This window comes from Colossoma macropomum, unplaced genomic scaffold (assembly GCF_904425465.1).
Source record: "Colossoma macropomum unplaced genomic scaffold, Colossoma_macropomum, whole genome shotgun sequence".
Classification (NCBI taxonomy): domain Eukaryota; kingdom Metazoa; phylum Chordata; class Actinopteri; order Characiformes; family Serrasalmidae; genus Colossoma; species Colossoma macropomum.
Window position 1 is genome coordinate 6345034 of NW_023494807.1, and position 24937 is coordinate 6369970.

Genomic DNA, 24937 nt, shown 5'->3' on the forward strand with positions numbered 1-24937 from the left:
ACTGTTCTCGGTTATTCAGTTATAGGGTTTAAATTTGCACATCATTGCATTCTGTTTTTGTTTACATTTTGCAAAGTGTCACACCTTTTTTTGAAACGGGTAATATATGTATAGAAGCAAACAACAAACCGGTATAGAGGCTACATGGCCTGATCACTGTCCATCAATAAAGCATCACTAATTAACAGCAATTCTTACATTGTGATTCTGACAGGAACAATTCATTTCAGTGTTGCTGCTGTTTTTTATAAATTACTTAATGGCTTTGGCCCAAACGACAGTCATGTGCAAAAGTTTGGGTGGAAAAAAAGTGCACAGGTCCTCTACAGCAGGGGTGTCAAACCCCACCATTAAATGAGGTCATTTTTAAAAATCTCAACAAATCTGTGGGTCAGCTGTGTTTTTATTTTCTTTTTACTTAACATTTTGTCATGACCCCAACTGGGCATTGTTTGTTCAAAATATGCCAAAACTACAATGGCAAAAAATAGGCACTAAATACTTCATTTAAAAATATTTTTAAATAAATACAAATTGTTTTATATAAAACAAAAGACTACATTAGCTGCAGATCACTAAACCTCTTTAAATGTCCTCAATGTGCAGTAGGTTTTTTAAAACTGCCCATTCGCTTGAAGTAGACACACCTGCCATCTTTTTTTGTTTTGTTTTGTTTTTTTTGTTTTTTTATGGTGCTGTCCTGTAGATCGTTGTTGTGGAGGGGTGGGAGCGCACATCATGTTGCGTTGCATGCTGGGAACTGTAGTTCAGTTCATGGTAAAATGGGCCAATATTAGTACAAAATAAAAATAATTTTGCAGGCCAAAAAAGGATTGTGCCACGGTCCTGACTTGGCCCATGGGCCTTGTGTTTGACATTTGGGCTTTTCAGTAACACACTTCTGCTTTTAAAATACAGTTACTGTGAATATGTTAAATTCAACATATTAGGGGAGAAAAAAAACAGGAAATATGGTGTGTGCAAACGTTACGGCACAGTTTGTATTTTAGTCTTATATATACCTGTCTGAAATAGACATATGGGTATTTTTAACTGAGTGTTCTGCATAGAACCAAACAAATGTGGAGAAACAAGCATCTGATGTTGCGTCTCATTACCCTAAGTGTAACCTTGTTACATAATGTAGAAAATATTTGTAAAATTACACAATATATAATAGGAAATATTTTGAAAATTATTCAAATGGGGATAGAAAAAATGCTTAGTATAGCTTTTATAAGGGGAAACAATGTTTGTTTGTTTGTTTGTTTGTTTGTTTGTTTGTTTATGTTTAACTTGCCAGATAAATAGTGTGCACTAAAACTGCACTAAAATTTGTAAAAGAAAAATGCCATATTTGAGTCTGTATATTTTTTTACGTAAAAAATCAATGAAACATATAATTTGACCAAAGCTATTCAAACATTTGCTTGTATATGATTTACTAAAAGAGTGTACATATTGTTGGCCTCATGGATCCTCAGCAACTGGTAAACTTGTGGTACCTAGAGTTAGAACTAAACACAAGGAGGCAGCTTTCAGCTTTTATGTTGCCTCACAGCTGGAATCAGCTCCCAGAACACCCTAGATATGCCCTCTCTGTAGAGTCAAGACTCAAATCCCACCGGAGTCTCTTTTATATTTTATAAAATACAGTTTTTCAGTATTCTTAGCATATTTTATGCCTATGTATACATTTACCAGCCACTTCATTAACCTGCCAATTGTATTTTCTACGTTGTATTGACTCCACACATCCCATCCCGTCTCCAGGCTTTTATTTTATTTGTCTGTTTTAAAACATTAGGTTATGAAAAGCCACAAATGTGTACTTTTCACCTGGAAGAACTTATTTAAGGTACACAGTTGGACCTTCAAACCACTGTTGTACTTTTGAGGGAAGATTTACATTGTTTGTACCTTGAAGAATGAAAAATGTACCTACACAGTACCTTTATTTCTAACCTAAAAATAACTCAGCCAGTTTGCATTGTATACTGTGTAGTTACTAAATAAAAAGCCTCAGTATGTACTAAGTCTTAGATTTTAAGGGGTAACAAAAGTACATCTTGTATCTGCACTTATTGTCCATTTTATCAGGTCCACTTACCATACATAGCTTTATAAAGTTCTGCTTTGTCTGATCAACTCGTACCAGCTCAGCACACACTAACGCACCATCAGCATATCAGTGTCACTGCAGTGCTGAGAAACGTCCACCATCCAAATAATACCTGCTCTGTGGTGGTCCGGTGGGGGTCCTGACCATTGAAGAACAGGGTAACAAAGTATGCAGAGAAACAGATGGACTACAGTCTGTAATGGTAGAACTACAGATAGCGCCTATGTGGTAAGTGAAGCTGATAAAATGGACAAAGACTGTGGATACAAGGTGTTTTAATGAAGTGGATGGGCAGTGTATATTTAAAGCACCTTGCATTACCTCACCATAAGAAAGGTGCTATTAAATCTTACCATGGGTAAAACAAAAACAATAAATTGTGTCCTGACATAAACTGCAGCATGAGGATGGTATGCTATAATACAGGAAACAGCAGAGAACTGGTGAAAAATAGGTAAATTAGGAGAGAATTAACACAAAACAGAATCGCAAGACAGGAAACCCCACCCTGTGCTACAGTTACAGCAACGTCAAATCAGAAAAATTTAGGACAGAATGTTAGAATTAAAACGGAAAACAGTGATTTGTAAATTATTTTTGATCTGTATTATATTGAAAACAATACAGCAGCACATTGATGTTTTACCTCATGAATTTTGTTATTTTCTTTTTCTTTTTCAAAATAAATATTTATCTTAATTTTGATTCTTGCAACATATTTCAAAAAATGTTGACACAGTAAAGCATTTACCACTTTGTAATGTTGCCATTCCTTTTCACAAGACTTAAATAACATTTAGGGACTGAAGACACCAAGTGATGAAGCGTTTCAGATGTAATTTTGCCCCATTCTTCCTGCAAACAAGTTTTAAGGTGTGCAACAGTACAGAGTCTTCATTGTTGCATTTTGTTGCATCTTTATTGGGACTGCAGGCAGGTCAGTCCAGCACCCGCACCCTCTTCTTCCACAGCAATGCCTTTTTAATGTGTGCAGAAGGTGGTTTTACGTTGTCTTGTTGAAATATAAATAGGCATCCCCTGAAAAGATGCCTTCACAGAAGTGTAAGTTACCTTTGCCAAGGGCACTGATACAACCCCATACCCTGATAGACCCTGGCTTTTGGACTTGCCGCTAGAATCAGTCTGGATGGTCGTTTTCATCTTTGGTTTGGAGCACACAGTGTCCATTTCTTCCCAAAAATTGCTGTTTCGTCTGACCACAATACACGCGTACGCTGTGTAATTGTCCATCCCAGAAGCATCCAAGCCCAGAGAAGTCAACGGCGCAGTTTACATAAGGCTTCCTTTTGGCACAGTAAAGTTTTAACTGAAAGAAAAGGCCCCTACTTCCCCATCATCTGGCCAGTTCAAGCTATAGCGGTTCACCATTCATTTCAGTAAAACTCAGCTAGTGTATGCACGAGTAGCTGAGCCAGCATTTTCAGTCTCTCGAACAGACACCCCCCTCCAGCTCTTTAACCTCACCTCCTCCTCGTAGGTCAGAAGGCTAATGTTACTGCTCCCAGCGTTTCCCTCAACTTTCCAGTGTCCTGGGCACCACACCATGAGGTCAGCACTGGTAGCTATGAGTAAAAGATGATGGAGAGACAGCGGCCGTTGTGCTCCTGCCAGCAACAAACAGTGGAGCCATTCATGACATCATACCAAATAGAGTCTGCCAGATCACTGAGCACGGAATGCTGTGATTTAGGCTTGGCTGAGGAACGTGCACTACAGGAGCACGTGAAAGTGTTGAATGAAGGAAGTTGGGCTTATCTGCAAGTAAATGATTTCCACAGAAAGAAATGTTGCACACCCTACTTAATAAATCTTAAGTGCTTGCTGGTTGCAGTGAGCTGTTGAAAATCAGGGCCACAAACAAAGTGTCAGGTGGCCGATAGTAATAGCTGTTAATGAGGCTCCATGGACTTATCACTGTCAGCCAGTAATGCACCAGTAATTCAGGGCCAGGTTCTTGTTTAGAATCTCCCTCTTCAGGTTCATACATGTAAGGCCGTGTCGATGCAATCCGACTTCTATCCTGGGCCATGCAGACTTAACTGGGCGGGTACATTTGCGCAGAGGCTGCCAATCAATCCGCTGAGGTTCACACTACACAGCAGAAAGGTGAAAGGCGTCAGCTAAAAAGATACAAAACACTCCTTTAAATGTCATTTTTCGGTATATGGGTATAATATATTAAATTATTTGCGGAAATATTTTTCAGAGATTTTAAAAAGCAACTGTTCAGGAACTTTAAAACATGCTTAACTCAGCAAATGAATAGAAATTGAGCACTTGTAATGAAAGTGATGAAAGAAGGAAGTTGTGCTTATCTTCCTGTAAATGATTTCCACAGAAATAACTGTTGCACACCCTCCTTAATAATTAAAAATTGACGTGTGCGCAAACATTTCGGCACAGAGGGAGACTCAGAGGGAGACTCATTAGTCCTTGTCTGACCATTTGAACTCCTGGCTGTCCTCACAATTCTCAGACAAAATGATGGATAGAGGTCTCAGATAGTTAGAAAGGGAGGAAAACGGACACTTGTCTGAATGACAGGCCAGTAAAAGTCACTCATAGTTCATCTGCATTGCTGTTTATTCAGTGAGCTGAAAAAATACAACCTTTTTTTCATTCTTGTCTTTGTTTAGATGAGCCAAAGAAATACCAGGTGGTGATCCACGGGATCGAGCCACTGTTGGAGACCCCTATCCAGTGGCTGAGTGAACACCTGAGTCACCCGGATAACTTCCTCCACATCTGCATCGTCCCAGCACCAAACGACTGAGCCGTGAGCTGTGGTGTGAAACCAGGAGCTGGTGGACAATCATCAAACAGCTCAAACGTGGCTCCACCTTTCCGCCTTGTTCCCTGAGGGAATTTTCTGGAAGAACTTTTTCCACACTTTTTCACACTTTCTGCATTCACATTCGTTTGTCGGCCTCACCTTGTCTCTGAGCGTTGGAACCTCTTGGACACAAAGCTCTTCCAAATCGTCGGATTGAAAGGATACCACTTGACCAATTTTAATATGCATGCCAGTAGGATGTAAATAACAAACCGTTTCAATACCCACATCATATCTGAGTATGTTATGTGACAGAGTAGCCTAGTAACAGTAACCTGCACTCAACTGCTTGGAAAGGTTTCATGACTATATCCGTTTGAGATTAATTTGAAGGGAATAGTTTATCAGGATTTTTAACCTGGATTTACATACTTTATACTTACTAATGTAACTTGAGTTAACGGTAACTATTGGAGTATAATTAATGAAAGTTGCACCAGCTGTTGAGATATTTACATCCCTGGTATGGATCTCTCTCTCTCTCTTCCCTCTGCTAACATTCAACACAAGATTTTTACATGTTGCCTTAGATTTCATACTCCTGCCTCCGCACTGGCTTGATGCAACCATGTGCCGTTGCAGTATTACTGTAGAGCCTCATATATCTTTCATCCTGTCTCTCTCTCAACTCTCTCATCATGACTAACATGCTGCCGATGCTCTTAGATCTTCTCTCGGCGCTCCGTTAATTATCAGTTTGAATCCTGTTTGTCGTTAAATGAGACCACTAAACTGCTGTACTCTGCCAAGCATCCTGGGGGGGTAATTACCGACACGGTTTATAGGCACATACAGGGGGTAGAAGGAGGTGTGAAAAGTACGAATGGAATTATGTCTTGTCTGTAGTGGCCACTGTCATGCCAGGAAAGCAGAGTAGAGCTTTGGACTCTAAGCGGCAAGATGACATCACACACAGAGGTCCATGAGTATGTGACTGCAGCCTACATGGGAAGAGTCAGCAGAGGCCCCTTGAGAAAGCTTGTGGGCTCTGTCTGGTAAGAAGAAGCGTCATCCAGGATGGCTGTTCCCTTCAGAGTTCAGATCGGCCAGAAATCTACACAAATTCCTCTTAATCACAAGTGTAGTCAATTATCCAAGACACTGCATCGTGTAATATAATTAAACATCAATTTGCTTTGTGCTTTTGTTCATTTTTATAAATAAACTGCAAAAATCATATCTTGGTGAGTGGAATCATCTTAAATCTAGTCAATATGATATCTTATTTTGAGGTGGTTATAATAAGAATATAATAAGATTGTTTAACTTATTTGTAAACCTTTTTACTTGAAAGTTCATTTGTCTTATTCTGTTAGCAAATCGTTTGGCTTGTTTCAAGCATATGTCTTGAAATAAGCTCAGTTATCCACATTGTTTTGAAGCAAGCACATTATTTGCCAATAGATTAAGATAAAAGGACTTAAAAAAAGTAAGAAGCATCTAAAAAAAGTTGAATAATTTGATCATATCTTGTAACAATCTCATAATGAGAAATATTAGATATATTGTCTAGATTTAACATGTTTTCACTTGTAAAGAGGTCATTTGCAGTGGAACAATATGCAGTGTTAGAAACAACATAAGCAAGTCTGTTTGACATAAGACTTTGGACACTAAATAAGTCTTGGCTGATCAGCATTTGTGGTAAAAGGAGAAAAAAAACAAAAAACAAATAACCCCGAGTCTGATTGTTCTAATAAGTAACGTAAATGTAAAATCATAATGTGGTGATTCTTACCATTGTCTTATTTTGTTGTTTGTTTGTTTTGTTTGTTTCTTTATTTTTTTTTTCATTTAAGACGAGCATCAGGGTGGATATGGAACACCTCTGGCCTTGGAATTGCTTAACCTTTGCTCAATTTGCTGCGGTTAGCTTGCGGCACATCTGTCCATCATAAGAGAAGTGCAGTGTAATCTTCAGAATGGAGATGGGTGAGTCAGAGGTCAGCCTGCCTGGGGCAGTCATACTGAAATTTTAGCTGATACAAGACAATATCTCCTCTGCCCTGGTTATACAGCCTCTAGCAGCCTCACTGTGCTTGTAACTATTTAGGCTGAGCGACATTTGTTTGTGTTTAGTTAGTTCGGAAGGGATGGAGGAGGTTGGAGATGGGGGGGGCAGACGATTAGCAGCTGAGAGTGATTATTCGCTTATAGGAATGAGTGAGTGTACTCGCCCAGACGCAGACAGACCGCACAGCTTCCGCCGTCACCGGGCCACTTCTCAGCAAAACTGCCTGTAAGACCTTGCAGTTCGTTTAGGAGGCGCATCTTGAGTTTGTTTACTGAGTGGGGTTTTTCTGTCTTTAAAACATGGGCTCCAGACTCCCTCTATGATTCGAATTGATGTACGGAAATAACAATGTTAAAGTGCATTCTTGCAGTATTTAACACTTTCCAAACGGTTTCAATCAAGACGCTTTATCTTTCTTCTCTTCTGGACACACTTTTCATGGCTCGCTTTTCTGTCTTTTGCTACATTTAACTTACAAAATGCATAACATCTGATTAAAATATTTTGTAACTATGCAACGTTGCCTTTGATTCTTCAGATGTAATGTGTGGCGGTCGGGTTGATGCGATAGATTAGCTTACTTTAAAGAGGCCATATTTGGAAAAACTATTTTTTTCTTGCTTATTTGGAATAAAGGTTTGATGTACTACCGAAACATTGTTAAAGTTTCAAAACATGTCATTCACTCTTCATGCAGCTCCTTTATGGAAACTAAGCAAAATAACCCTCTTTTTGACTCGACACATTTTCATATGACTGCACTTTTTGTCTACAGCTATTTAGTCTGCCTAGTCATGTTGGAGTGATGAGGACTGTTCTGTAAAGACAGTCTGTAGCAAAGTTTTTGTAGATTGTGTTGTGTAGAAGTTATGGGGGAAAAAATTATTAAATGCTGTGCTGCATCTGCTGATGATGGAGCCTCCATCCAGCTCCTTCCAGCTGGTAGCAGTGAACGCTGATAAAAACAGTATAATCGACGACAGGGAAAAACGTGGAAAAATTAGATTTCTGACTCCATGTTCATCCTCGTGCTTGTGTTCTGAGGGCAAACATGAGTGCAGTTTGCTCTTCCAGCCACAGGAGGGGAAAGAAAGAGCATGTGCTGGGTGGGGAGGGGGGTGCTCTTCTCTGCGGTGGAGTGGACATCAAAGCCAACCCAGGCACTCTTCATGAGTTCATTAAGTAAAGCCGTCCTGGCCCTGCTCTCTCATTCCTGTAAAGCCGTCACTAAAAAGATCAGAGGGTCCTGTCTCCTCCTCCTCTTCCTCTCCTTCCTCTCGTCCGTGTTCTGTCCATTGGTGTCTGGTCGCCAGCGCCTTCCTCGACCCATTTCTTGTTATTCCTATGTGAGCGGGAAATACTTTGACTTATGACTTTTTTTTTCCCCCAACCCCGGAAGCTTTCTTTGAAGTCTATGTAATGATGAAGTGGGCAGAGTCTTGGGTCGCTTTCCCTCTTCACCTTGTTGGAGACCTTTTCCCTTGTCCCCATGGTCTGTCCGGTCTTCCGAATGTGCTGTATTTGGGGGTGTAACAGTAAAACGGAGATGGCTTGAAGCCCATAACCCAGCCGTGGCCTGTTAAGTTATATGAGGTGTTGGGAGACAACTTTCCCCTCCGTCCTCTCCCCCCAGAGAGTAGAGGAGTACACCTGGATCGGAGCAGTGGGTGGGGGTGGACAACTTTGGAGGAACAAACAACAAAACTCTCCCTTCTCCTTCTCTTTCCAGAGGTGCCCTCTCATTTTCAACAGCCCCCCTCCCTCCTTCCAGCCTCCCACTGGGGTAGAGCTAACCTGTCATTAACCCAGGCCCTTAATTGGCAGGTGCTGAGGGGCTCTGAGACGCTGTGATCAGTCAGAGGACAGGACAGGCCCGTGATCATGCCCTCTTCATTCACGTCCTTGCAATTTGCCACTCTCTTTGTTTAGGCCCCCCTAATTCCCCTGCCCCGGAGTTGTCTTCCGTCTCATTCCTTTGGTTAAATGCGACAAAAGGTATCGTTCTTCTCACGGGTGGAAGAAATGTGACAGTTGGACAAAATAAACACTGCAGTCATAGCATTGTAGAGAAGGAAAGAGTGTGTATACTTGTGTGCATGTTTGAGGCAGGCTGGATATGTGGTTTGTGGCTCCTGGCTGGCTGTGAAGAAAGGAAGACTGCAATTTGTTGTACAAAGAAATAATCTTAACTCCTGGCGTATGAGGAAATGTCATAATCTAGGCATACAGGAATGTTCCAGTCAGAAAAAAAACAACTGGGAGATCTTTCTTGAATGGTAAAGTGAAGAGTCAGTATTGAGCTCAATTTGAAACCACTGTATGTTTTGACAAGTGCTGTGCTGTTGCAGTTTTTTATAGTATGGTATACTATTTTATAGTATGTTTCTCCATGCTGTTTTAAGGCAATATGTGTCCTAACTCAAATGTATCCTAATGTTGCAAAACTGTGAGACCTTTTAAATTCTACTGCAGGTTCCAGTTCGGCCTCAGTTTCAGACCCTCGGGCGTTACACCACTAAACTCGCCAGTGGTGTGGCGGGTAACTTATTTACAGTAAATGACACCTCGGTCTCATTTGATCTTATTTGCCATGTTGCTTTATTTAGAAAGAATTGAACGTTTTATATGAAAGAGCAGATGTTTCTTGTCAAGCCTGGTGGTTTCACTGAGTCACTGGTGCTGGTGGTGGTGGGACCCCGCAGGAAGTGAGGAAAGCCAATTATCATTCATAATTCTAAAGCTCACATGTGGCCCGTAAATTTACATGGAATGTGGATCGGAAGTCCTAATCACGCTCTCTGATCTGCTGTAGTCATCATTCCCTGGAAGGCGGAGGCAAGGCGGAGAACGTGTATGGGCCACAGCAGAGTAAGGAGCATGTTTTGTCAAATGTGTTGTCATGGCACATTGAACATCAAGGCAGCCACTAGTTCAGTCTTTTTCTCTTTGAGAAACTGTATGCGCACTGTGTTTGGATTGAACCACATCCTTGAACCATACCCTTCTATCAGCTCATAACAGTAAAGGCGAGTCTCAGATGGCTTCCCTAAAGACTAGGCCTTTGTTGGGGACCAGTGTCCTGGAATCTCCCGCTCAGCCTCCGCTCCGGGTGTCCGGGCCTGGTCCCCATCTGTTTCTTTTTTAGTGCGTAAGGCTATGCTTCAGGCCTGATGGGACACATGGGCAGTATGTTACACAAAAGCCCCATGGGTCTTCTTGAGTCACTGTCGACTGTGTCTTTCAACTGTTTAAAAATTCTTTGGTGGAATGTCTGTTTACTGTAAGTGCCATTTGCAGTGGCTGTTCTCTGGAAACTTCTCCGGCGGGCGTAAAAGACGAGCATTCTTTCAGAAAAAAAGTTTGTCTGTATAAGCATTGGGTTGGGGTGGCGGGTGGTCTGTAGAAAGGGCGTCATCTTATGTGTTTTAAAAACCTAGGCATAAATGGTAAAGTTAAAATTTAGCTGTATAGGATTAAATACTCTAACTTTCATTAAATATTTAAAAATTATGCCTGAGAAAAGAATAAAATGTAATGTGTGAGTGGGAGTGTACCATATACACTCAAACCCCCACGGAATTTTATCAGCATTACATAAATAGTTCTCATCTGTCTTACATGTAGTCAAAAGAGAATCTATCAATAAATTGGTTGTTCTTTTTATATAAGCAAAAATTGCTTTTCTCAACCAGTTGTTAACTTTCAGCAGCTCAAAGTAGGATTGTTGATCTAGGATCAGTTATCAACGTTGACCTCAGATCAGCACAACTGAGACACCCCAGGTTCAGCCAGTCTGTTAGCCCCCACTCTTTTTATTTTCGGCCGTGATCGTGAGGGCAGTGGAACCTTCTTTGCTAATATCTGAATGTTCTGTTTCCCTAGTAGTAATAATAAGATGCTGGAAAGAAAGCAGGGCGCCAGTTCAAACGCAAAATGAAAATGCTGAGTCAGAAAATGAATTCCATGATCCGTTCAGTCATTTCATTGATTTCGTATCAAATAGGTCTAAGAAATGACTAGAGCTTTACTGGGCCTGGAGTTTTGAGCCTGATCCTGCACTAAAATGATCCTGTGTTGAATTGATTGATTAACATATTGTTCATTAATTTTCTCACACAAGTTTTCCTCGTGAACCTCAGTGCATAATTCACACAAGTGGCTGACTCCAGTATGCCATTAAAATGTTTAAAGATATCGAAGGTGTTGTCGGGTTTGGACTAATATTACAAACTCTGTAAATCATCTGGGAGAATAATATGATTTTTCTTCAAGTCCTGTAACTGCGTGAAAATATAGATAAGACAAGAAAAAAAAAAACACAGACAAAGTCTCATTAGGTCAGTAAACATTTATATCATAATTTACATTTTAACAAGTTGTACTTAAATAACTATGTAAACCAGTATGTAAACATAGAGACAGATGAGTTTCTTTTTGTTTTGTCTTTTTTATGTTTAGTTTAAAGCTGAAGATGTGGGGAAGACTTTGGTCATAGGTCAGGAGAGAGAAATGAAGAGATGCTACTGCTTTACGGCACATACTGTTGCCTTAAGGTAAGAGAGTCTCAATGGCTGGACTTGACAAAACCACGTCTAAAAGAAGTTATGGACAAAAAATGAAAAAGAACCAGTGCATATAAAGACCAAGGCGCTTTGGTTTGTGCCATCCATGAGCGCAAAAGGGGCAAACAACAAAAATGTACAGAACAGACAACAGCTAAAGAGCAACAAACACTACATAGACACGCATTGCTCTTTAAATGATTGAACTTTGGTAACTAGCTCCGCATTCCTTTTCATTCCCATCCCTCCCCCCCTTTTGGTATCAGTATTGCTCTGAAAAAATTAGTGAGTGAATAGAGAAGTACTCTCAGCTTCATAGCCAGTGTGCTACATGCGAGCAGACTCCTGTTTATTTGGACCATATGGAGAGCTGCACTCCAGGACATTTGGTTTCTTCTTCAAGTAGAAAAGCAATAAATATCATATATGCCTCTGACTTCCTTCAGAACACACACAGACTATATACACACACACTCATAATTTGAGGTAACTTGTTGAAAATATATAAAATGCCCTTTTTCTGGTACACTAAGGAGTGCTCTACAGAGATTATGGAAAGGCCTGCGGGTGGTTCATCTGAAAGCAATTTTTTCCCCTAACATTTGAAACAATTTCAAAATTTAAAATTCCACCATAGCCTTCCACAAAAAGAGCTACCTTTTTGTTTTTTAAATACCAGCCTGCATTTAAGAATTAAAACCCTGAATTAAGGTGAGCTCCTCGTTTCTGTTAGACATCATCATAATCAGAAGCCAAACACATAACTAATGCAGGCTGCAAGAAACTATATACAAAAGAATGGCAAAAAAAAGAAAAAAATATACATAACATCCAATTACAATTAATTACCCAGTCATTGTAAACATAATTGTTTTTGAAGGATAACAAATTGGACAATAAATTAAGGAGGTTTCATACTAAACTGAACCAAATATTATTAAAGTATAACAATAACAAACATCGACATCAATAATATTACTAGGAAATTAAGAGTAGATGATTGTCCCTAAAGTAAGTGTAGGACACATTGGACCGCTAGCAGCCTGCAACAGTGACTCTTAGCCCTGAGTACAGTAAGTCCCTGAAGACAAAGGCCTGAGCCTGGCTCCTTATGAGAAGGATTATGTACACCTTTGGCTGTCCACAGCTTAGACCAAGTTTTGACCCAGAGTTGAAGCTGATGGACAGTCTGTCTTTTAGTGGGTGTGTGCTAGAGCTGGGGCTAAGGCTCCATCGCCTCCACAGTCTCTTGTTTCACCTTGACAGGCAAGAGTTTGATGACTGATGTCTCACTGCTTGGCTCATACAGACCATAGGTATTGGAAAGAGGTGGCGGCGGAAGATCACTGCCTTTGTGGTACGAGGTCTTAAGGTCCATTTCACGGCCAAAGAGCAGGCCAAAGATCTGTTTCTCCACCAGCCTCTCCACATCCACACCCTCGATCTCCTCCAGCCGGTCAGCATGGTCACTGATGTCGAAGCGCTCAATCTCCTCATTGATACGATTGAGCTCATCCAGGCTGCAGCAAGGAGATGGCATGGCAGCCAGGCAGTAGCCCTTGAGGTGGAGACGCAGGCTGCTGAGGTGGATGTAGTTGCGGTGGCAGTGCGGACACTTGTGGGGGCGTTCTCGTGTGTGCAACCGCTTATGCAACTTGAGGTGGACGAACTGTGTGAACTTGGCAGGGCACAACTTGCACTGGTAGGGTTTTTCACCTGAGTGCAGCCGCAGGTGGGTCTTCAGGTTACTTGTGCTGCTGAAACGTTTGTGGCACACCTGTGGAGACGGAGCAAGAGCTTTTAGGACTATAGAAGAATGTGCACACACTGTCTTAACAGAGCTTTTTTGTCAGGTGTCTAATAAGTGGAGATCAGGCTCACCTGGCACTCATGGGGTTTCTCTCCTGTGTGTACCAAGTAGTGCTTCTGCAGGTGGGCCAGCTGGGTAAAGCCTTTATTGCAAGTCTGACACTTGAAGGGACGCTCGCCACTGTGGACTCGCAGGTGCACCTAAGAACAGAGCAGTAGGGGGAGTTAAGTTAGAGACAGGGTCTCATTCATAGATTCTTAGCAAGAGGCACATGTGGAAGTATATAGTAGAGCGGGGAAAGTGCAGTGAAGCAAGGGGAGTCTGTTTTACCTTCAGGTTCGAAAGCTGTCCAAAGGTCTTGCTGCATACATTGCACTCGTACTTGATTTTGCCGTTCTGCTTCTTCAGTGGGTATGGGCAGAGTCTTGTAGCCTGCTGGCCCTCGCTTCATCTTGCTGAGATTAATTGCCTCGTCCTCTGAGCGTCCAGCACCCGGTTGGGCTGAGGTAGGGTTGGCGGGCTGCTGGTCAGTGGTAGCCGAAGAGCCAGCCGTAGGGGAACCGCTGGCAGGGGCATGAGGGTGTCCATGCGGGGGCTTGTCCTTCGGGGTCATTGCTCGAGGGAAGGCACTCTTTGGTGGTGGGATCAGAAATTCCCTGTAGGGTGGCAGTAGAAAATGACGGCCTCCCTCAGGAGGAAGAATGGCAGGTGGGTGGGGCATGTGAGGGGGCAGCAAGCCGTTGATGAAGGGGTATAAGGGGGGAAACACACTCCCCATTGGAGGAGCCCCATTCATTGGGTAGTGGAGGTAATGTGGATTAGGGTAGAAGGAGGAAATGGGAATAGGTGGGGTGTAGCCTGGGTACTGACCCAAGCTGCCTCTGTAGAGTGATGGAAGGGTAGACAGGGCTTCCCTGGGATCTCGTGGTGCAGGACTGCTCCCGGGACTAGTCTCAGGGCTGCTGCGTGCTGATGGACTGGGCGTGGTTGAAGATTGTCCAGGCGAGCGAGTAGCAAAGCAGATGGTCTGGCTAGTCTGTATGAAGTCCTCTCGGAGGTGGTGCTGAGGTTGTGGACGAATAGGGTAGATGACGCGGCGGTAGAGGTGTCGGTCAGGGCTGGCTGGACAGTGGGGCCGTGTGGGTAGAGGCCTGGCGGGCTCTTTCCTTGTGTCTTTCAGGATCTCTGAGACTGTGTGCTCCCTCTTCACCACAGGCTTTTCCTCTGATACCTGCTGTTTTGCCTCTGCCAGACTCTGCTCTGTAAGACACACAGTACAATGGCACATCAGACTTAACAACTTCCTCACAGAGATTAAATCACTGACCCAACATTCTACCAACAGTCCCAAGGGCTAGATCGTTCACATAACTACGTATGAGTGTGTGGAAGTCTTCAAATATAAGTTTTCTTTTGATCACATTTCGTGACATTCTAAAGCTACCAGTATAACCATGCTCAAGTTCTCCCTCTGCCATGCACAGGTCCTTGCCCCACTCTCTTTGAACTAAGGTACGCTACTAATGGGCTCCTTCCCACACCATTGGCTTCTTGCTACAGGAGATCCATTGTTGCACAGCACATAGATCTTCTCAATCCAAGGAGGTTCAGAGAACAAGCAGCCTAGTGGTTCAATTAGGGACGACAGTTTGACAGATTGTCCTGAGCTCGGGGCTGCAGACAGGATGTGAGGCATGACAGCAGATCCCGGTCAGGGTGGTGGAGTGGGGCGGATTCTGCTCAAAGCACTGATACTATCTAATGGATGTGGCAGCGGATGATTGAAAGTTTCCTACTAATAAGCATTCACAAAGCCCCTGACTCCATTTACCGCATACATCTACAAGACACCTCTAAATAAAATGAAGGCACCTCTCTTGGCACCCTTAGCAAATAAACACAGTTTTATAGTAATGAGAAAGCCTGTCATGTAGGAGAGGTGTTTTAAAAAAAAGAGAGAGAGAGAGAGAGAGAGAGACATGCACCCTCACAAACAAGTGTCAGATGTGATGACTTTAAATAAAGACTAAAAAATGTTTCAAGAGCAAATAATCATGTCCTAAAGGGTTTGAGTTCCATCCTCCTATCAGTCCACAGCATTGCCCCTTGCCTGATGAAAGAAGGTCTTGACAAGGTCAATTTTACGTTTCACATGGTTTTCTCTAATCTCCCTTTCTGTACCCTTCCTCATAAAAGAAAAAACTTTTAAAGAGGATGTAAATAATCAAAATCGCTTCCTGCTTCCTTTCCTGTGACCTGGGTTGAGTCTCTCTCTGGGCTCGTGTGTGTGTGTGTGTGTGTGTGTGTGTGTGTGTGTGTGTGTGTGTGAGCAAAACGAGTATCCTCCAAATGATCTTCCTATCACTTGGGCCCCCATCCCTCTGCTCCAGCAGCAACGTGTAAACACAGTTAGAAGTTATCGGTACCTCCCCCCCGTCCCGTCCCAGAGATAGCGCCAATCCTGTTCCTCCCCAGAGAGCTTGTGCAAAACAAACAGCCAGCGATCTCGCAGATATCAATCTGTCAGCGCGGCCCTGCCGCCAGGAAGTTCAAGTAGTCAATGGAGCAGTTTTTTTTCCCTCCCTCACTCTCTCTAGCCCTCTCTTTTAAAGTGCCAAATAAATTAAGGAGTTGTGCCGAAGAGCTGTCCACGCCTCCCCAGGCAAGTCTTGCGTGTGTGTGTGTGTGTCTCAGTGAGGTTACAAAACCTCTGTGATGACTTGAAGGTCCTTAAAAGTCCTGCTCGACTGAGGCACTGTTTTTACCTCGAAAAGCAGAAGAGGTCCAGTGAACTGTGCACTTAGCCTGCCTAAGCTTTTCTAAATCAGTCCCATGTGGGAGGCCCTGCCAGTCATCTTGGCCCATTCCATTAGACTGAGTCATGTACTGCAGTGGCTGTAAGGCTGTTTGTGCTATGACTGGCTTTGATTTGATGCTTTGACAGAGATACAGACACAGAAGAAGGCACCTCTCAGGTAGCAGGTAGAAGCTTGGGTGTCAGCCATGGGTCAGCAGGCCTAATTACAGACTAGCGTTTGTGTGTGAGTATATGTGGAGCTCAGGGGGCCAGGCAACAGCGTCCCATAGCCTGAGGGCATGCGCATGGCTCAGGGGAGCGGAGACACTAAGACTGGTCTGTTCCCGCCACACCTGAGTATTGTCTCCTTCCTCTTCTGTCTCTCTCACTCACTCATTCACTCCACACACTCTCTCTCTGTCTCTTACGACACAAAAGGTTTCGCTTTGAGACTTTTATTACTGGTTGAGCAATAACAGATTGAGCGTGTAGAGCAAGCTTTCATGTTGAAAGAGAGTCTTTAAGTGCAGATGACTGCGGCATTGCACCTCCCCTCCTATGTAATTAGGCTCAAACATAACTATGTCTGAACAGCAACATTACGCAGTGAGAGAGACAAAAACACAAGCAAACGAAGTGGCTCAAGGTATTCCGATCTTCCGATGAAAGGGAGAAGAGCATGTTCAGTTGGCATGATAATAACAGACTACATCCTTCCAGTGAAGACAGCACACTTCCCCTTGACTTAATCTAAAGTAAGGAAAGGCCAGGAAAACCTAACCTCCATAACAACACCTCCATAAGAAATATCATTATACTGTATTAAAGAGAGTTTGGCCACAAAATAATACACAGTAGCTGCCTAAAGTTACCAATAACAGCATATCATACAGTGTCAGACTCTCTTTCTATTTGATATTACTTAAAAAGCTTTTTGAGGCAGATGTGAGATGATTTAGACCTGTAGTTAGAAGGGTCAAGCTTCTTAGCTACATTATTCTTACAAGCAAACTTTAGACACCAAACCTATCTTGGCCAATTATTGTCATTTGTGAACCACATTAAATTGTAAATTTGATGGTTTTTCACTAAGCTATTGCTGTAAGGAAGAATCTTTTTTCATTCTACTTACTGAGCTTTTGCATCATGAGATCTCCTGAGGCAGGATAGTGGAGTCGGCGGGCGAAATCTGAGCAGTACCAGACCAGCAGCTCCTGGTCAGCTGGGATGGCCTTCACTGTGTAGAAGTAGATGCTCATGCCATTCTGGCAGGCTGCTAGGTTCTGCTCCTCCTGCGAATGGGCTGGGTTCACATAGCGCATCCAGTTGCTTTTCTCCTCATCCAGGCCGTCCACAAAGTGATGGAACTCGCCTTCTGCATAAATCTGAAAACAGAAAACAGTGATTTGTTACCACAAGCTGGACAAGTATATGTTAAAAGCAGCTTTTCTTTTTGAAAAAGGCTTTTTAGATTCCTTGCATTGTCTCCCACCATCTCTACTCACTCAGTTCCTCTTTGTGGCTCTCAATGCTCGCCCTCGAGACTGATAGACAGACAAGTGGGAGATACTAAAGCTTACAGTCTCTTATAAAGCCACACGGTTGACTCAGCTTGCACGCCCCCACCAGTACTTGCACTCTCATATTGAATCTGCATGTCTCCTCTCCATTACTCTCTCACTCTCTCTCTCACTCATACACATACGCATACACACAGACTCCCTTGGTCACACTGTCAGGGTTATGAAATGGAACACGTTTTTGGGCTAGTTCTTAAGGTTAGCAAGTCTTGTTTACACTAACCTGTCCATTTCCAGGAACGCTTTCATGACGTCACTCAGCCCTGTGCGAGGCTTCCCTCTGTTCTGTAATACCGACACTACTCTTCCGCTACTCGTTTTACTGTACTGTCCCACACCTCCCACCACCCCACGCCACCCTTATCTCTGTACTACGATCTCCTGTAAGGTAGGAAAGAACTGCAGATATGAACACGCAGGGCCTTTAGCAGGTAAAGAGCGGGGTTCCATTGGGGGAACTCTAAAATGGTGTAATGTGATGGTCACCAACTCCTCCTCCTGGCTCCAACCCAAATGTCTGAAACCCAAAAACACCTCATCTAGCTTCTAAAGGTTTACGTCGAATAGTGAGAGTGGTTATAGCTAATTAGATTTGGAAGGAACATTTTTAAGAGGTGGTTGGTGACCACTGCTATAATGTTTTTAGAATTAGGAAAAAAAAACAACAAGAAACGGCAAGAAATTTCACTGTCATGGTTTGGTTCACGACCAAAGTGACTTGGCACTTTCCCCATGACAACAGCTGCAGACAGCAAACAGCTGAAAGCCACAGGCAGGGGAAGAGAAGGCTAAACCTTCACAGGCTTTACTGGCAGCTTGCTTATGCTTTCCGCATGATACCAAGGCCTACCGTCAGCAAAAAAAGCCGGTGGGTCTCGAGCAACACATCGACTGACATGTTACCGTATCAGGAGCCTAACCTCAAGCTTGAGCGCTGCCAAGTCTACACCCCCTTTCGACATTCAGGAGCGGCACAGTCAAAACAAGATCACGCAAGATGAAACACAACGTTCACTCTCTGTCAGGCCGCCGACGCAAGCCCTGTGGTTCCCAAACACTAGACCCTTACTCAGCGTTTTCTTTTCTCTTCTCTAAGCATGCTCAGCTTGCACCCGTGATGTCACGCAGGAAGTAAGTCAGTGGAACAGGAAGTGACCTGCTACGTTGTTTTTTTTTTCTTTCTCTCTTGTCTACTCCCTTTTGCTCCCCCTTTACTGAAAGTGAAGCTTCTGAAAGAAAACAACCGACTTACCCTCCAGAAGTACTTCCTGTTGGCGTCTTTGGGGACATTCTCTGCGGTGTATTTTTCTCCCACTAGAGGGCCAAAGCGAGTGCCTTTGGGGATGTACTCTCGGCTCACTACACCGATTACCTAGAAGGGAAAAAAAGGGGCTGTTATGTCAGGACGTAATCCAACAACTTTATTACCCTCGAAATTATGTTCCATCATGTCATAGACACTACTAGGTAAGATTTACGAGCAGGTTTACAAGGCATTTATGAGAAAGTATGACAATTAAAATGAAGCCGCAGTCAATCAAGTCATCTGATTACTTGTAAAGAAAAAAAGAGTGAGTGAGAAAGATATAGAGACAGAATTCTGTTGTTAGTGGGCCACATTTGTGAGCCTTGGCTAGGTGCTTAGACATTTGGACCTGGTTATCAGGAAAGCTTCTTTAAGAGAATGTCTGTGGTAAAAATCTTATCAGAGATCTTCAGATCTGGACAGTGAATCTGATTTTCAGTCCTGGATTTTTGCCACCACTGGACATTAAGTGGCCAATCGGTTACCTCGACAGTTCATTTAACTATCAGTGAATACAAAATACAGGACCAGAAACTAGATTCAAGACTTCTGATCTATATAAATGAAATTAAACTGCTTGGACCACTTCTTGGGTCAGGCGTCAGCAAGGTCATGTCCAGTCCCGGGAGAGAACGAGAAGACTCATTGGCCCTATCTCACCTCTCATTAAGTACCTGGACCCTCCCTCCTGCCCTCATTACTAAGCTGCCCACCCCACCGCATCAAAAGCCACTGTAGGCCTCAAAGCACATATCCACACCTACGATTATAGTACGGTTCTTCCTTTGAGGTAAACAGCATCAAAAAAAAAAAGAAAAAGAAAAAAGGCCCCAGAGGTGGAGAGGAACGGCACTGGATTACAACAGCCAAACTTCAATCTAATCTCCTGGGCCAAGATCCGCTCTCTTCTTCCCCCACCACCACCACCTTTCTTCAACGTTCACCCCAAAACACAAACAACCGTGCGGATAAAGAGGTAGGAAATCCCCCAAACCTACAGCAGAGCGGTGGTTCATTTCGGAGATTAGAAGTCCTTTTTTATAAATCATTAACAGAGATTTAGCGCAGCTTCCTAGCTTCATACCAAAGCCCTCCACACTTCCACATTCCCTTTCATCCTCTCTCTCTCTCTTTCTCTCTGTACTCATAAGCAGTGTTAACCATTCACGACTGTTTTCATCAACTAATAAATTAATCTTCTGTAAAGTAGCCCTGTTTTTGATCCTGAAGGAAGTGATAAGACAAAAGAGAAACAAGTGATGAGAAAATCTATCGTGCTGATCTTGCTACCTTTTAAAGGTTCCCCTCATTCAGAATTAAAGGTAAGTTTACCCATCATCACTGCTACAGACATCACTGTCTGTCCCAGATAAAGGAGTGTTTGATGTGACGGGAGAATGGGGGGAAGGCAAAACGTCTACACTGCAGTGCTTGCCGAAACTTTCTGAGGTGAGTATCAACATTTACTGAGACTTTTTTTTCCACTGACATGAGTTGCAAAGCACTGTCGACAGCGAAGAGAAAGAAGATTAATTATGGTGTGATTAGCAGGAGCGGCTTTATGGAGGTATATCATAAACACAGATGACAAGCGTCTGACTTTCTCTTGCTTGCCCTGCCTCTCTCATTCTCTTTTTGTCTTGCTTTGTCATAAGAAAACCTATATCTCTGAACCAGTAACTTTGTAGTAAAAGCTAATAACATTTTAAACTTTCATGTAGTAAGATTTTGTGTAACTTATTGACCACTGCTATTGTTTCCCCAAATATAAAGGGCAAAGAAAACTAGCAAATGGTGTTTTTAAAAAATAAATAAATAAATAATGCTGACATTTTCTATTTTCTTACTATAGCAGGAATTTCGTTCCCTTAAGGCATAAAGATAAGGTAGGCTGCCGCACTAACAATAGGCACACTCACTCATGGAGCATTTTACGAGCAGATGGCATATACAGTATCACACATGAATCCAACGCCACAAACCCAAACACCATCCTGCAGGCCATGAGTTCCTTAGTCTGCGAGTGTGTGAGCCATCACTGAGTCACGATGGTGTGTGTGAGAACGTTTTTGAGAGGAGCCATACCTCTTTGGAGTCAGGCGAGTGTCTGAAGGCCAGGTTACGGGGTAGGGAGGCTTGGGCCCGGTTCAGCTCAGGCTTCTCCAGTGGGCTCTCCCACGTGTGGTCCTTCACTATGTAGGTGCATTTCTCTTCAAACTCAGCCTCCGTCCATTTGGACATGTCGGCGTCCTCCACGTCCATCTTTGGGTCCACCTGATCGGCAGTGTGGGGAGCCCCCTCAGTGGACAACATGACAGAGCTATGCTGAGAGGCCGCCTGACAGAGAAAGAAAAAGTGTAAGGATGCCATTTTACAGTTCTTATGGTCACGCTAATAAAGCTTACTGAACTGAGTTGAGAGTGAGCCTGAATGGACAACAGTCTGAAATGTGTGTTAGAGTTCCCAAAGATCTTAAAAGTTTTTGTTCAGTTATGCTTCGGGAAAGTAACTAAATATGGACATTTCCATAAAGCTTACTGAACATATTTCACACGAAATAAGCATTCACTAGAATGTGCTGAGTAAATATTTTTATGTATTCATTAAACCAGATCTAAACACCACAGAAAAGGAAATTAAAACGAAAAATGTAACACACTGGAAAAAGTCAATTCATCTCTTATTCCTTAGAAAACAGAAGGCTAATGAAATGGAAAACGACACCAGAGTTACCTAGAAAAATAAAAATCACACAGAGATCAACCAGCGGCGACTGCAGAGTTCTGTTTATGCGTTATTTAATAGACTCTTAAACCAACATATACAAATCCAACTACAGTCCCAAGCTTCTTCTGATGACATGCTGCTACATCTCTACCGCCAACCCTCTCTTTTTCCTCACACTCTCCATACTTCACTATCTCTACTGCCGTTTCCCTTCACCTCCGGCTGGAAAAATAAAGTCACAAACAAGGACGGCGGAGGAAGGAAGTCCCGTCTGTATCTGAATGGAGCTAAAATTGGAATCGGAGTTGTAGAGCAACGGACTCTGTTAACCATCCTAGGGAATAACTGTGTGCGTGGAGAACAAAAGGGGACGAATCACAACCTTTTCCATAGGGGGGCCACAACAGCACAAACAAACTTCAAACACTTCCTAACCCAGTACTGACCTATGGACAGTCCTATTGGACCCCAGAGCATTAAGACCACCATCTAAAAATCCACCAAACATCACAGCAAGGCCAGTTATGAAGACGTCTTATTGCAAAAATCATTTTATTTTATTTTTTATGTAAATGAAAAATGTGATTGGTTTTTCTTATTTATTTTTTTTTTTATTTGATTTTTTTAAATTCAGAGAATCTTCAAAATATCATTATAAGAACAACTCAATTAAATGTATAGTCCAGCGTTCATTTAATGCGCGTATTTGTCAAATGATGTTCCTATTTATATCGTTTCCATGATACAAGTTAAGAGATGACATACATGAATACTGCAAGCTGGCTTTTAATTTTCTGTGTAGGACAGCTGCAAGATCAAAACTAATATTGAAACCGAGAAACCGAACATGAACAAACTGGGCACAACCGTATTTTTTTTTTTTTCTGTCAGCAAGTACTGCTTAACAGCGAATCAGAAAAAAAACGTATATATTTACACTTATAAAAAAAAACTGAATTTTGAAGTGATATGAATACTAAAGAAATCAAATTGTTATTCTTAAAATTTAAATTAGCATTTTTAAGAATACAATTTGTAATCCTTCAGTTTTAAACTTAAAGTATGTTAAAGATATTCAAACTTTTTCTAGTTTGGCCGTATCTTTGCATTTTCCACAAGTCAATTAAACAAACTATTCATTCCACTTCATGGACAAAAATTAAGAATATAAAAAAATCTTAAATTCTTAAAGAAAAAGTGCATTTTGCTATTTAAACATACAGACTTTTTTTAAAGTGACTGTAATAAATAATCAGACTGCATTAACACAGCACATTTTGTAACAGAAAATCTTTTCAACTGACTAACCTGTCCGACCAAATGCAGTTTAAGCAACCCAGAAGAAAACAACCAAAACATAACAGACATAAAACATCCAGTACCCGGTTGTTTTTTAGCACTTCTCCAAGGTATACAAAGCTCAATCAAAGGCAAGAAAAAACCTCAAGCAGTCTCACTTACCGACAGACTTTGGTTCCAGCCACACATAGAGCCGTCTGATCTCTCCCTCGAGTGTGTGTGTGTATGTGTGAGAGGGAGTGTGTTTGTGGGACAGGTGCAGATCACCCCTCGTTCCCTCTCCTGTCCCACCGCTAGTCCAGATGGTGAGTGAGTTCTCCTGTGAGCGTCTTGAGTTTGACTGACTGCCTAAGCATGTTTCAGTCTTGTTGAATGCTGTTAGCTCCTCCCTTATCTCCTCCCCTCCAATCCCTCTCTCTCTCTTTCTCTCTCTCTCTAGCTGTCTCCACCCTCCAAGGAAAACGATCTAACAATCACTGTCCTGCTTCAGTCATCTCTATGCCACACACATCACACATACAAATCAATCTTTGCAGCCAGTTTCCTGAAACATGCTTGGACCCCTATAATCCATTCATTTTTCCATAGACCCACTCAGTCTCACTGAAATCAGAGGAGGACCAACAGGCGCCAATCATTATATCAGAGAGAGTTGGGTTAGATAGGACAGAGATAGGGTCTTGTTTGAAGAGGGGAGGGGTTGGAGGGGTGTTGATCCCTCTTCCTCTGACTCTCTTCCTGTGAAGGAAGGACATCCTGCGCCAGTGACTCAATAACCTGTTGCTGTTTACTAAGAGTGGGACTGCAGATTGATGACTGCGTTTCTCCTCACCCCTCCTCCTCCCCGTGCTCCTCTCCATTCTTCCCCAATCTTCCCTTTCCCCTCCAGGACCCTGGGCCCCAGGCTCCTCTAGGGGGCACCATTCCTTGCTGGAGGTTCCCTAGCTGTCCTTTTGTTGCCTTTTGGCCATTACTTCAGTACTTTTAGTTTAGCTGAAATGAGGATGTGTTGTGGGTTAGTAAAAGGGAAGATAAGGGAGTATCACTTTGAACTAGGGCTGCACAGTATGGACAAACTCTGATTAGATTGCTAAATGTTGGGAATGCAATATGCTTTGTAGCGTTTACAAAAATGGTTCTCTAAAGAACCATTTATTATAAGGTTCTTTAGGACAGTGGTTTTCAAACCAGTCCTCAGGGCCCCCAGACAGCCAACATTTTTGTTCCAGCCTAATGTGCAACCCATAGGAATTGATCAAAAAATGTGGACCACTTGGGGGCCCTTAGGACCAGCAGAACCACTGCCCAAGGGAACCAAAACTCTCTCCAAGGAACCTTTTTGGACCTTTATGTTCATGAATTTATATAAAAAACACATTTATGAACGTTTAACAGGACAGTCTAGACTGCATTATTCTGACCAATTATTGGATCCATATTGCGATTATAGTGCTAAATATTGTAAATATGATGTACCGTGTAATATATTAAAATTACATTAGTGAGCCTTTGATGGTGATTACCATATTTAGTAGAAATCCTCAAAGTCTAAAGGTCTAAGAAAGTCAGGATGTCAACAGCAGACGTGACAAAAAATTGCTAGAGGGCTCATTTGCATATCAAATGCTACCCCGATATCAGTATTGCAAAGGCTATCATTGTAATAATAATTAGCGAATGCTTTAAACACACTCTAGAACCATTGCAGTGATACTAGCATTGTGACGGTTGAGAAAAACTTGAGTTTTGTTCCTTTTGCAATGGACTGCTGTCATACCCACGACTGGAGATGAAAGTTACAAATAGCAGAGCAAAGTGCAAATGGCAGACGGAGCGAATCTCTGGTGGTCTGCCACGGTCTCGCGC

The 24937-nt window shown here is 42.5% G+C and overlaps 2 protein-coding genes across 4 annotated transcripts in view; one reads left to right on the plus strand and one right to left on the minus strand.

The window, feature by feature from the left end:
- Positions 1–7645, plus strand: part of atg5 (ATG5 autophagy related 5 homolog (S. cerevisiae)) — a 35233-nt gene extending 27588 nt beyond the window's left edge. For all 3 annotated transcript variants that reach the window (XM_036556170.1, XM_036556171.1, XM_036556169.1), the window contains exon 8: positions 4780–7645. In XM_036556170.1, the coding sequence (XP_036412063.1) occupies positions 4780–4916 (137 nt within the window). In that variant the 3' untranslated portion in view covers positions 4917–7645. The remainder of the gene's footprint in view (positions 1–4779) is intronic.
- Positions 7646–11323: 3678 nt separating this feature from the next.
- Positions 11324–23712, minus strand: prdm1a (PR domain containing 1a, with ZNF domain). Its single transcript, XM_036556579.1, is given in 8 exon segments — positions 11324–13329; positions 13434–13562; positions 13693–13779; positions 13781–14622; positions 17292–17544; positions 18992–19111; positions 21131–21382; positions 23234–23712. Coding segments are annotated over 8 exon segments (2265 nt in total). The 5' UTR covers positions 23261–23712; the 3' UTR covers positions 11324–12774.
- Between the last annotated feature and the right edge of the window lie 1225 nt (positions 23713–24937).